Genomic DNA, 12,100 nt, shown 5'->3' on the forward strand with positions numbered 1-12,100 from the left:
CCATTCTGACCAGTGTGAGGTGATACCTCATTGTAGTTTTGATTTGCATTTCTCTAATAATTAGTGACGTTGAGCATCTTTTCATGTGCTTTTTGGCCATTTGTATGTCTTCTTTGGAGGAATGTCTATTTAGATCTTCTGCCCATTTTTTGATTGGGTTGTTTTTTTGATATTGAGCTACATGAGCTGTTTGTATATTTTGGAGATTAATCCCTTGTCGGTCGCTTCATTTGCAAATACTATCGCCCATTCTGAGGATTGTCTTTTCATTTTGTTTAGGGTTTCCTTTGCTGTGCAAAAGCTTTTACATTTAATTAGGTCCCATTTGTTTATTTTTGGTTTTATTTTCATTACTCTAGGAAGTGGATCAATAAAGATCTTGCTGCGATTTATGTCAGCATGTTCTGCCTATGTTTTCCTCTAAGAGTTTTATAGTGTCTGGCCTTACATTAGGTCTTTAATCCATTTTGAGTTTATTTTTGTGTATGGTGTTAGGGAGTGTTCTAATTTCATTCTTTTACATGTAGCTGTCCAGTTTTCCCAAGTACCACTTATTGAAGAGAGTGTCTTTTCTCCATTGTATATTCTTGCAGGAAGGGTTTTGAGATGTTTCCTGACATACCCTGATTACCTAGAGATCAGTTACTTTCAGGAATGTATTCCTTTTGGGAGAATTAATACTTGTCTTAGCTCAGTCATTGAAAGGGCTGCCGCAGCAATGAAGGGATGGCAATTTCAAAACCATGGGGAAATCAGAGGAAAGAAACTAAGGGAAAAGGGCTCATTTTACTTCCCTTCCACCAACATCTAACTCACTCAGCCTCACACGGGCTTTCAGTGGAAGAAATTCATTGACTGATTCAGGATTAATCATGGCCGAACCATCTTGAAGGAACTATTCAGGTCGATGAGCATCATTTGGCTCTTAATATGTTTTTTTCCCCCACTAGCCACTGTTAATTTCATATTTAATGGGGTTAGAACTGCTTGGAAAGGTCATTTGTGCTCTCAAATTTTCCATCTCTTTAAAAAAATTAAGCACTTTAGGAAGGGGAAAAGGCATAAGAAACAATCCTTGTCCTCACAGAACTTCCAATCTCACCGAGGGAAATAAAGAATATACACTAACGTTATAACACAGCTTATTACAAATGCCACACAAGTGAAACGGCCAGTAAGAGTTCGGAAGTGCTCAGAGCAGAGGCGAGAGAGATCACTTTATTTTTTTTATATTTAGTTTTAATTACATTTGTCAGGTTGGGGTGGCCACGCCACGTGGCATGCAGGATCTCAGTTCCCCGACCAGGGATCAAACCCACGCCCCCTGCAGTGGAAGCACAGAGCCTTAACCACTGGACCCCCCGGGAAGTCCCAGAGAGAGATCACTTTAGGTTTGGGGGTGGGATTTGTGTTTAGTCTTAAGCATGCATAATATTTTAAAATGCAGAAAGGAGAAAAAAAGAATACTCCAAAAAGGAAGTGCATGGCACCCTCTAGGGCAGGAGTTTCTGGAACTTTATATAAAGCTCATGGGTCACTGGCCTTTCAAAACTATTAGAGGGCACTAACTTCAGGGTTGCAACCTTTGTCTTGCCAAATTCCAACGTTTAAAGAACAATTATTATAATTAATTTATTCTAAAACACCCTTTTAAAAAATCAGGATTATGTCTTACAGACACTGGCATCTTCCAATTGGTGACTGTGGGCACAGCAGTCTTGATGTCATCACGGCCTCATTAATTTTTGTTTTTTGGTTTTTTTGGGGGGGTGAAGTAGAAAAGAATAGCTTTATTGCTTTGCCAGGCAAAGGGAGACACACCAGGTTTCTGCCTCAAGAAACCATGTGTCCTCCAGCCTCATTAATTTTTAGACTATCTTAACCAATTTAATCTGCTCATATTTCCCTTTTTATGAATGTACAAGAGTAATAGAAAGCAAAACTCTGTTTAAACAAGTCTAAAAGAGCTCTTTTAATACATATAAAATAAAAATTGTGATATGAAAGCATAGTGTCATAGTCTAATGGGCAGTATCCTTCCTTTTCATCAGCACATAATAATGTATCTTACAACCAATGGCCTCTAGATTTGATGGAACGAGATATCGTCCAGTATCACCATCATTCCACAAAAATAAAAGCATTTTAGTGCTGAACCCAGGAGGAACACAGACTCAGCATAAAGATTAAAATATCTTCTGCTATCCCCCCTTGCTCACTGCACTGCACCCACAGTGGCTTCTGCCACAGGTGTGAGATTCTGCCCTACTTACCAGCCTGTGACTATGTCACGGATGCTGGCAGAAAACACGAGATTCCTGGGCCAGAGACAAAGGACTTTATTACTCTTGGCAAAAGCAGCTGTCAGAGCTTCATGTTAGCACTCGTTCTATGTCTCCCAAATCCACAGAGCCTAGATGAACAACTGCACACGCAGTGGCTACATTACAGGAGAGGAACACTACACTTGAGGAATCGACTGCTTTTACAGCGAGCAGTAAACAAGCCAGCTCCCGGTCAGGGCTTGGCATTCTTGGCATATCCAGCAAAAACCTGCAGAGGTGCTCAGGGCCAATAGCAGATGGCCTTCCCCCAAAGCCTCCTGGCTAGCCCTTTAACACGTCAGGCCTTTGCAGTGGCTGTTCTCCTTGCCTGGAAAGCTCTTCTCCAGATGTTAGCAGGACTCCTCAATCTGTGCTCAAATGTCACCTTCACAGCAAGGCCTGTCCTGACCACCCTATTTACAATTCTTCCCTCCACTCCTTCCTCCCCCTATTTTATTATCCCACAGCACTTATCAACTTCTAACCTGCATATACTGTACTTACTAATTATGTTTACATTTATTGTCTGTCTCTCCCCACATTTTACCCCTGGAATGTAAACTCCACAGCTATAGAGCAGGCAGAATTCTCAGATGGCCCTAACGCACACACCCTGTGAACTCTCTCCCCTTGAGCGAGAGTGTAACTTGTAAACATGGGATATCACTCCCATGATTATGTTACATAGCAAATGGGATGTGCTGATATAATTAAAGTTACTAAACAGCTGACTCCGAGTTAATAGAAAAAGAGATTATACACCTGGGCTTGACCTAATCACAAGAGCCACTTAAATCTGGGTCTGGAAATCAGAAACAGAAGTGAGAGATTCCACGCTGGAGAGGGCCTATTGAAGGGGCCACATGCCAGGGAAGGGAGGTTGGTCTCTAGAAACAGAGAATCACCCCCAATTAACAGCCAGCAAGAAAGCAGACACCTCAGTCCTACAGTTGGAGTAAATGAAACCTGCCAACAACCAGAATAAGCCTGGAAGAGAACTCGGCCTCAGATGAGGTTGCAGACACAGCTGACATCTTGATTTCAATCATGTGAGGCCCTGTGCAGAGAATCCATCTAAGCCCAGCCCAGGCTTCCGATCTAGAGGAATTGGGAGAGGATAAGTGGGTGCCTGTTTAAGCCATTAAATTCATGTTCACTGGTTATACAGCAACAGAAAACAGCAGTGCAGGGATCTGGGCCTATTTTACCTAGACCATGCCTAGCAAATTATAGGTACTTGATAAATATTCACTGAAGGAATTTAAGTGGGATTAATTTAGCCTTAGGAAAATCTTACTACATTCTCTTATTTTTCTCATGTTGCTTCAAACTTATGAAAACTTCTACTTTCTATAGACAAACAATTAATGAACTAGAGCCAGGGTTCTTCTGTTCAGAGGTGAGCTGAGGGTAAACAAAGGCTTTCCCCCAACTCTCTACAGTCAGGTGTTGCAAGGACCTCTGAGCCTTTCAGATAAGCTCCGTGTTTCAAGTCCCAACAAACTGCCAGGCAAACTCAAAGGCATCACAGTAGCCCTAGTTTTCCTAAACACAGAGGTGCTCTAGTTAAGAAAAGGAAAAGGCTGTCATCAGAAAGTTTAAGCTTACAACATAAACGAAGTCAGTGAAGGTTATTTATACTGTAAAAAATGACCTCTAATTTTATAATGGTATCCAGCGTAAGCCATCCTCAAATATCCATTTTGCATGGTGTAAAGACATACTCAGGGACTTCCCTGGTGGTCCAGTGGTTAAGACTCTGTGCTTCCACTGCAGGGGACACGGGTTCCATCCCTGGTTGGGGAACTAAGATTCTGCGTGCCAGGGGTCCCCAACCCCGGGGCCATGGACCACTAGCGGTCCGTGGCCTGTTAGGAGCCGGGCCACACGGCAGAAGGTGAGGGGAGGATGAGTGAGCGAAGCTTCATCTGTATTTACAGCTGCTCCCCGACGCTCTCATGACCGCCTGAACTCCGCCTCCTGTCAGCATTATGGTGAGTTGTTTAACTATTTCATTACATATTACAATGTAATAATAATAGAGATAAAGTGCACAATAAATGTAGTGCACTTGAATCATCCCGAAACCATCCCTCCACCCCGCCCCCAGTTGGTGGAAAAATTGTCTTCCACGCAACCGGTCACTGGTGCCAAAAAGGTTGGGGACCGCTGCTGCATGCAGCGGGGTGGGGCCAAAAAAATTAATCAATTAAAAAAAAAAAAAAAGACATACTCCACTCTCCTAAATGGCCCAGTCTAGGCACTCATTCAGCAAACGTGTATGAGCACCTACTATGTGCCAGATGCTGAGGACCAAGTGGTGAGCAAAAGAATTTGTTATGTTTACCATCTTAAAGGGAGACAAATATTAGACAGTTCCTAATGGCGTATATGAACATACACACGCAGTACAAAAGTGCTGGCGAGATCAGTAAAGGGGGCTGTAACTTGAATTGGGGTCTCAGAGAAGGCCTGACGATGAGCAGGACTTACCAGTCACAGGGAGTCACAATAATAACCCACAGAATGAGGAAAAGGAAGACTGTCTAATGGCGTCGCTGTTAGGAGTCAATGAACAGGAATGCAAGGCACCTTTTTCAGTGGCTGCCCCTTAAAAGTGGCTCGATACAACTCAATTCCCGGCTCACATGTACTCTCAGCTCCCAGAAAGACCTTGGAGGTGTCCCGAGAACTCTTTTAAAGACTGTACCCAGTTTCAATTTGCAAGAAACACAGAGAGCTATTCTGAATGCAGTGGTTTTAATTTGCAAGAAACACAGTGCCCTGCACAGTGTAAAAGCTCAAAAAATAGCTTTTAAAATTTATTTACTGATTTTTACACCCCTGATGGCGCTTGAAGATATCTAGGTAACATTCCTCCTCCACGAACTACTTCTGACCTGTGAATTCAAGCACCCCCAGTGCTGGGTGCTGGGATGGGGATGCCCCTTGGTGAACCGGGGACACAGGCAGCCCTGTCACAGCCTTTTTTAAACACCTGACATGCTGTATATGTGTCTATTGTCTGTCTCTTCCCACTACAATGTAAGATCCACGAGGACAGGAATTTGTGCCTATTGTGTTTGTTCCCTGCTGTATTCCTGGCACCTAGAAAAATGCATCAACGTAAGCACTCGATCAGTATTTAACTGAGGGCTTCCCTGGTGGCGCAGTGGTTGAGAATCTGCCTGCTAATGCAGGGGACACGGGTTCGAGCCCTGGTCTGGGAAGATCCCACATGCCGCGGAGCAACTAGGCCCGTGAGCCACAACTACTGAGCCTGCGCGTCTGGAGCCTGTGCTCCGCAACAAGAGAGGCCGCGATAGTGAGAGGCCCGCGCACCGCGATGAAGAGTGGCCCCCGCTTGCCGCAACTGGAGAAAGCCCTCACACAGAAACGAAGACCCAACACAGCCAAAAATAAATAAATAAATAAATAAATAAAATTTAACTGAATGAATGACCAACGCTCCTTTTATGGTGTTTTTAGTGTTTTGCTTTGTTTTTTTAACCTTTGGAGTCAAGTGATATAGGCAGAAGAGATGTTGTATTCAGGCACACAGAGAAGGGAATTGCGGCCTTAAGGTTTCTCCCCTCTATTGTGGCCGTTTGCTTGGCTGCCTGTCTGCAGGAGAATTGTACAGCCCTCCCCGTTGCCCCGGGACATACAAGGACTCAGAGGCAGAGTGTACCCTCCCGCACCATCATCCCGTTCCCGGGGTTGGTTGCATGGCTGCTTTGCACCCAGAACGTGAGCACGTAAGGAAAGTAAGAAACACGCCACATCCCAGCAGGGATCTAAGAGTGAGGGTGTGGCGGGCTCTGTGTCCTGCTCTTTCCTCCTGCTCAGGAAAACAGCCAGCTCCATATGTGCGCTGCTCCTTCAGGCTGGACCCCCGACTTACAGACTCCTCCTGGGCGTTCCCTGGCAGTGCAGTGGTTAGGACTCGGCACTTTCACTGCCGGGATCCCACAAGCCATGAGGCACAGCCAAAAATAATAATAATAATGAATTAAAAAAATAAAGACCCCGCCCAACCATAGCCAACATGTAATGTGAGTGAGACACAGATGGTATTCTTGCAGGCCACTGAAATTTCTTACTGCAGCAAAGCTAATACACCCATCGTTAACTATCTGAGGGAGTAAGAATTAAAGGCAGGTGGGCAAACTTGAGAAAATTTAGGAAAGCTGCCTACAAAAACCCACCAGAGAAGAAATAAAGATGATGTCTCAAATTACAATTTAAGTAAATGGGAAAATGAATCCAGTTACAAAAATTAATATATACACAGTTCTCAGGAACTATCTTATACAGAAGTCTACATGCCCACACTCTATTAAAATACTTTAAGAATATGAGAAAGTCAAACCTTGAAATGAACTGAAGAAGGTTACAATGTTGGGATGTTTCATCTTCGCCAGAAGAATGACTTCTTTCTTTGAAGCTTCTTTTTCTTGGATGGGCATCTAAATTATATTAAGAGACAGAGTAGTCTGTAAAGATAATTCGCTTTCAAGGAATGCTTTTTACTCACTGTCATCGAAAATTCTCCAGGATTTCACTGGCTTTTAATGGCACTTCTGCAACAGATCTCTCAACGGCAGGAAATGACATTTCTAGAATTAGAGTGTCCTATATCTAGTCAATGGTTTGTCAATGACAATCAGAAACAAGAAAATAAGTATTTCTGGTGAAGTTCTGCTGTATTAAAATTTCTGCTGGATAGGTGTACTGTGTCAATTATTTAATCATCTGGAGGAAAGTTATTTAAATATTTATCTTTCAGCAACAAAGGAATTTGTAAAAAAAAAAAAAAAAACAAAATGCAATGTTCCAGCAGCAATCACTGCCGAGAAGAAACAAGTGAAATCTAAAAAAAGTAAAATGTCATATATCACATAAATCAGACCAGTAAAGTTCTATGTTAAGATTACTACGTTTTTTGTTTTCAAATAAAATGTCTCTCGTGACTTCATTTTAGATTTGATGTATTTTCTTTTCTTTTTAAAAAACTAATTTGCTTTTATTATTGCTCTTCCTTCCAGTTTTACTGAGATATAATTGATATACAGCAGTGTATACGTTTAACGTGTACAGCATATAATTTGACTCACACCATGAAATGATCATCACGATAAGTTTAGTGAATATCCGTCATCTCATATAGATACAAAATTAAAGAAATAGAAAAAACATTTTTTCCTTGTGATGAGAACTCTTAGGATTTACTCAACAACTTACATGTACAACATCAGCAGTGTTAATTCTATTTATCATGTTGTACGTTACATCCCTAGTATTTATTTATCTTGTAACGGGAAGTTTGTACTTTTTGACCACCTTCAACCAATTCTCCCTTCCCATACCACCCGCCTGTGGTAACCACAATTCTGATCTTTTTTTCTGAGTTTGTTTTTGAAGTAAAATTCAAAAACTACAACACTATGTCATTTTCCATCATACAACACAGTGATTTAAAATTTCTGTGCATTTCAAAGGGATCACCAAGATAAGTCTAGTTACCATCTGTCACCATACAAAGATATTAAATATTGACTATGTTCCCCACACTGTACATTTCATACCCATAACTCATTTATTTTGCAACTGGAGACTTGTACCCCTTAACCTGCCTTACCTATTTCTCTCCTCCCCTCACTCCCTGATGTATTTTCTTATTATTCTGTTTACCATCTATGGACAATATTTTTCAAATGTTTTGGTGCCATTGGCAGTGGCCACACCTCATTTCTACCTTTTCTTCCTCATTCTTGACACTTTGTCATTTCTACACTGACTTCTGGCCCGGCTGCCCCACCCTTCTGGCCTCCATGGGTCACTGGTCCTCTCCACAGTTCCCTCTGTAATGACCTTCAACATTTGGCCCACAGGTAATGTGTGAGTTCCCAAATTTCTCATCCTCATTTAAATTTGAAAATTTTTTTTAAAATTAATATTCTCCACCCCAGCTTTACTGCCTCCTAGCTATGTATCCTTCAGTAAATTATTTAAATCTTCTAAGCTTCAGTATCTTTCCCCCCACTTTAAATTGCATAATTGGTACGTATGAGTTTCAAAATAAAAATAACTGAAATATGCTACCAGGATAGACTCAGCTACTTAACTACCTTAATTTATAACTACTGTTTCTTTCAAAAGACTATTATAAACGAAATTGAAAGGCAAACATAGGGAGATAAGTGTATTTTTATAGTTAGGTAAAAATACTGGCAATATGTATGACAAAGATTTTTTGTATTTATAACATACAAGGATTCTGGCAAGTAAGAAAAAAAGGCAAATATCCCAATAGAAATATGGGAAAATACAGGCCTAGGCAACTCTCAAAAAAATAACAGAAATTAAAAATGGCTCAGAAAGAGTAAAAAATATTCAACCTCACTCAGTAATCAAAAGAAGACTAAAACAAAATTGAATATGTTTCATCTGTGAAACTGGTGAAGACAAAAAGAATGTTAATACCCACAGTTAACCAGAAAGCAGCAAAATGGCACTCACATACTTCTGGTGTAAGTATATAAATTGGTAAAATCTTTCTAGGAAAACAATTTTACAGTGTCTAATAAGAGACTTTAAAATGCTCTTATTTTTAACTTATTAATTCTTCTAGAAATTTATCCAAAGAAAATAATCAGAAATGTGCCCAAGGGTTCTCATACAAAAGCCTTCATTACAGTGTTTTACTATTAGTTTTTAATTAAGAATATACACTAGTGACTTGAAAAAATATTTTAAGCCAGATAGAAGTAAATAAGATGAAAGTAAAACTTCCCCTTTTCCTCCCCACCCATCCCATGAACTCCTATTCCTTAGGAGTAATTGCTGCTAATTGTTAGACCTTTTTATTTAATGCACATATAGGTAAACATACATACACAGTTTGTTTAAGAAAAAATTACTCTTCTACATATTAAATGTTATTTAATCATAGCAAAAAAAATCAAACAACGTAACTCTCTGAAAATAGAAAAAGAGTTAGATAAATGATGGTATTTTTAACCTAATGTCACACTAGGCGGTCATCAAAACTCCAGGGAAGCGCTGACAGGAAGAGCAGAGGAAAAGGTAGAAGGATTTGCTGGTCACTGTGCCTTGTTGAGCAAATTACTTAACCTCACTGAGCCTCAGCCCTTTAACCTAAACCGTGAGGGTAATGAGATCTACCTCTTGAGCTGCTGTGAAGATTAACTTGACTAATATATGTAAAACACCTGGGATAACATGAGGTCTGCTAGGCACCCACTATTACTATAAACAATGAATGATATTATATGAGAACATTTTATTATATGAAAACATTGAATGACACGAGAAAATATTCACAATATACTAAGGGTAAAAAGCTGCTATAAAAGAGTATATCCACCATGACATCAATCATCTAATATATTCTAATAACTTACAAGGTACATTTATGCATTAAAAATAGCCTGGGGAGAAGTTCACCATAATGTTAATAGTGATGAAGAGAGAGGTTGAAAGTGATTTTCATTTTCCTCTGAATAGCCTTATTATTCCCTACAGTTTTTTTCAAAATTTCTTCAACGAACATTTTAATTTTTATAATCAAGAAAAGATACAATGCATTTTTGAAGGCAAAAAATAAAAGAATATGCTTGATAATTGTAGGATGATGAGAGAAAATATAGAGCTTTTTGGTACCTGTAAGAAAATAAGCGATTTAAGTTCTGGGGTCTAGAGCTCGCTTCATGGAGAGGTGCTGGAGAGCTGAGAAGAAATGTAAATTTCTCTAGATAAGAAGTAATGAAAAAGTACATTAGAGTAGAAAGAAAAAAATAAGTAATAAATGTTAATACTGTGACACAAATGTTGTTAGGCAAATCTGATAACACAAAGAGATACGGGAAAGCAACAATAACGAGACCCAATAGAAATTCTACTTATTTATGGCATGGAGACTAGGGTGGTTCATGAAGTAAAAGAATGAAAAAATTCACTGCTCTATTAGAAATATACAGTCAGAGGGTTCCCTGGTGGCGCAGTGGTTGAGAATCTGCCTGCCAATGCAGGGGACACAGGTTCGAGCCCTGGTCTGGGAAGATCCCACATGCCGCGGAGCGACTAGGCCCGTGAGCCACAATTGCTGAGCCTGCGCGTCTGGAGCCTGTGCTCCGCAACAAGAGAGGCCACGATAGTGAGAGGCCCGCGCACCGCGATGAAGAGTGGCCCCCGCTTGCCGCAACTAGAGAAAGCCCTCGCACAGAAACGAAGACCCAACACAGCCATAAATAAATAAATAAATTAATTAATTAATTAAAAAAATTTAAAAAAAATAATAAAAGAAATAAAATAAAGCAAATAATTTTAAAAAAGAAAAGAAATATACAGTTTTTTATTATCTATACTAAAGAATGGGAGAGACTCTATGAAATGCATTAATATATATTTTTATAGAGGATTCACCTCTCACATAATTTTTTCTTTACTTAGAATTTACATGGTTTTATAATTCCTAAATATGTACCAGCTTAACAACAGAGCTAGAAGGCCAGAAAGTATCTATGCATTAAATTATTTATCCAATAAGAATTCATTGACCCGCTACTGGTGCAAAGAATTCTTAGCTGCTGTGTGGAATACCAAGATGCAAAAGACATGGATTCTGCCTGCACAGAATATACAGTTTAATTAGGAGGAGAAGGCACAAAATAAACAGCTAAAGCACAGCAAAGTAGACAGCAATCAGTACCATAACAGCAGTACGGATAAAAAGCTATGGAGTTTACAGAGAAAGAGAGGTTACTTAGATTTGGAAGGTTCTACAAGGTGTACTGAGTCTCAGCCCTGAACAAGTGGGATCTTGATTCTTGGATGGGCAGGCAAAGACCTTTTGGGAAGAAAGAGGCCCTCGGGTGAGCACAGAGGCTGCGGTGCAAAGGATCTGCACGTGGCAAAAAGGAAGAGTATGTGAGGGGAGGTTGAAAATGGAATTTGGGAACAAATCAGAGAGGGGTGTCAAAACTAATCTGAAGAGTGAAATGATATAAAAGTACAAGGCAAAAATTACTCATAATCCCATATTCCACCTCGATAATAATGTAGTAAGTAGGTCTTTCCTATATGTATGGGCAGATATGTGTGGGAATATACATACCTATAGAGAGAGATAATGCATATATTTTTACAAAGATTGCATCATTCTACACATACTATCTTCTTAATTAGCAAAAGTTATGATACGTCTCATGTCAATACTTTAACTACAACATGATTTTGACAAACAGCTTAGTCTTTCACAAATTACTTAACCAATCCCCAACTGTTGGACATTTAGGTTGTTTGCTGACTGTCTGCACATTTCTGGGTATTTCCTTGGAATACAATCCCAGAAGGTGAACTACTAGATCTTAGGATGCATACTTTTTTTTTCTTTTCTTTATCAAGATGAAGATAGCCTTTTCTGCTTATACAAATAATACAATTCTTAATTTTAAAAACATAATATATGCTGCATATTAAAAATTCTGACCATGCAGAAAGAAATGATAGAGGTGAAATCCCACCAATCAGCAATAACCACTGTTAATGTTGTGTGTGTGTGTGTGTGACATTAACAGTACATACATATATACACATAACTTTTTGTGGCCTGATTTTTTTTCATCTTTACAACGTATTTCGGACCTTACTCCTCGTCAATAATACAAACAGGGCATGGATCCTTCTAAGGCTTTGATACGTATTGATAAATTTCCCTCAGGATGATTTACCTTCCTATCAGCAGAGTAAGA

At 39.7% G+C, this 12,100-nt stretch overlaps 1 protein-coding gene and 1 long non-coding RNA gene across 2 annotated transcripts in view; one reads left to right on the top strand and one right to left on the bottom strand.

Moving 5' to 3' along the window:
- NEK5 (NIMA related kinase 5) overlaps positions 1 to 12,100 on the bottom strand; it is a 65,059-nt gene that overhangs the window by 45,274 nt on the left and 7,685 nt on the right. The window contains 1 exon segment of the mRNA XM_082434403.1: positions 6,697 to 6,793. Coding sequence (XP_082290529.1) covers positions 6,697 to 6,793 — 97 coding nt within the window.
- LOC309647321 lies at positions 2,279 to 5,774 on the top strand. The gene is made up of 2 exons (XR_014255962.1): positions 2,279 to 3,373; positions 4,265 to 5,774. It is a non-coding gene; the product is annotated as an uncharacterized lncRNA (long non-coding RNA).

Source organism: Balaenoptera physalus (assembly GCF_965194825.1).
Source record: "Balaenoptera physalus genome assembly, chromosome: 18".
NCBI classification, from domain to species: Eukaryota; Metazoa; Chordata; class Mammalia; order Artiodactyla; family Balaenopteridae; genus Balaenoptera; species Balaenoptera physalus.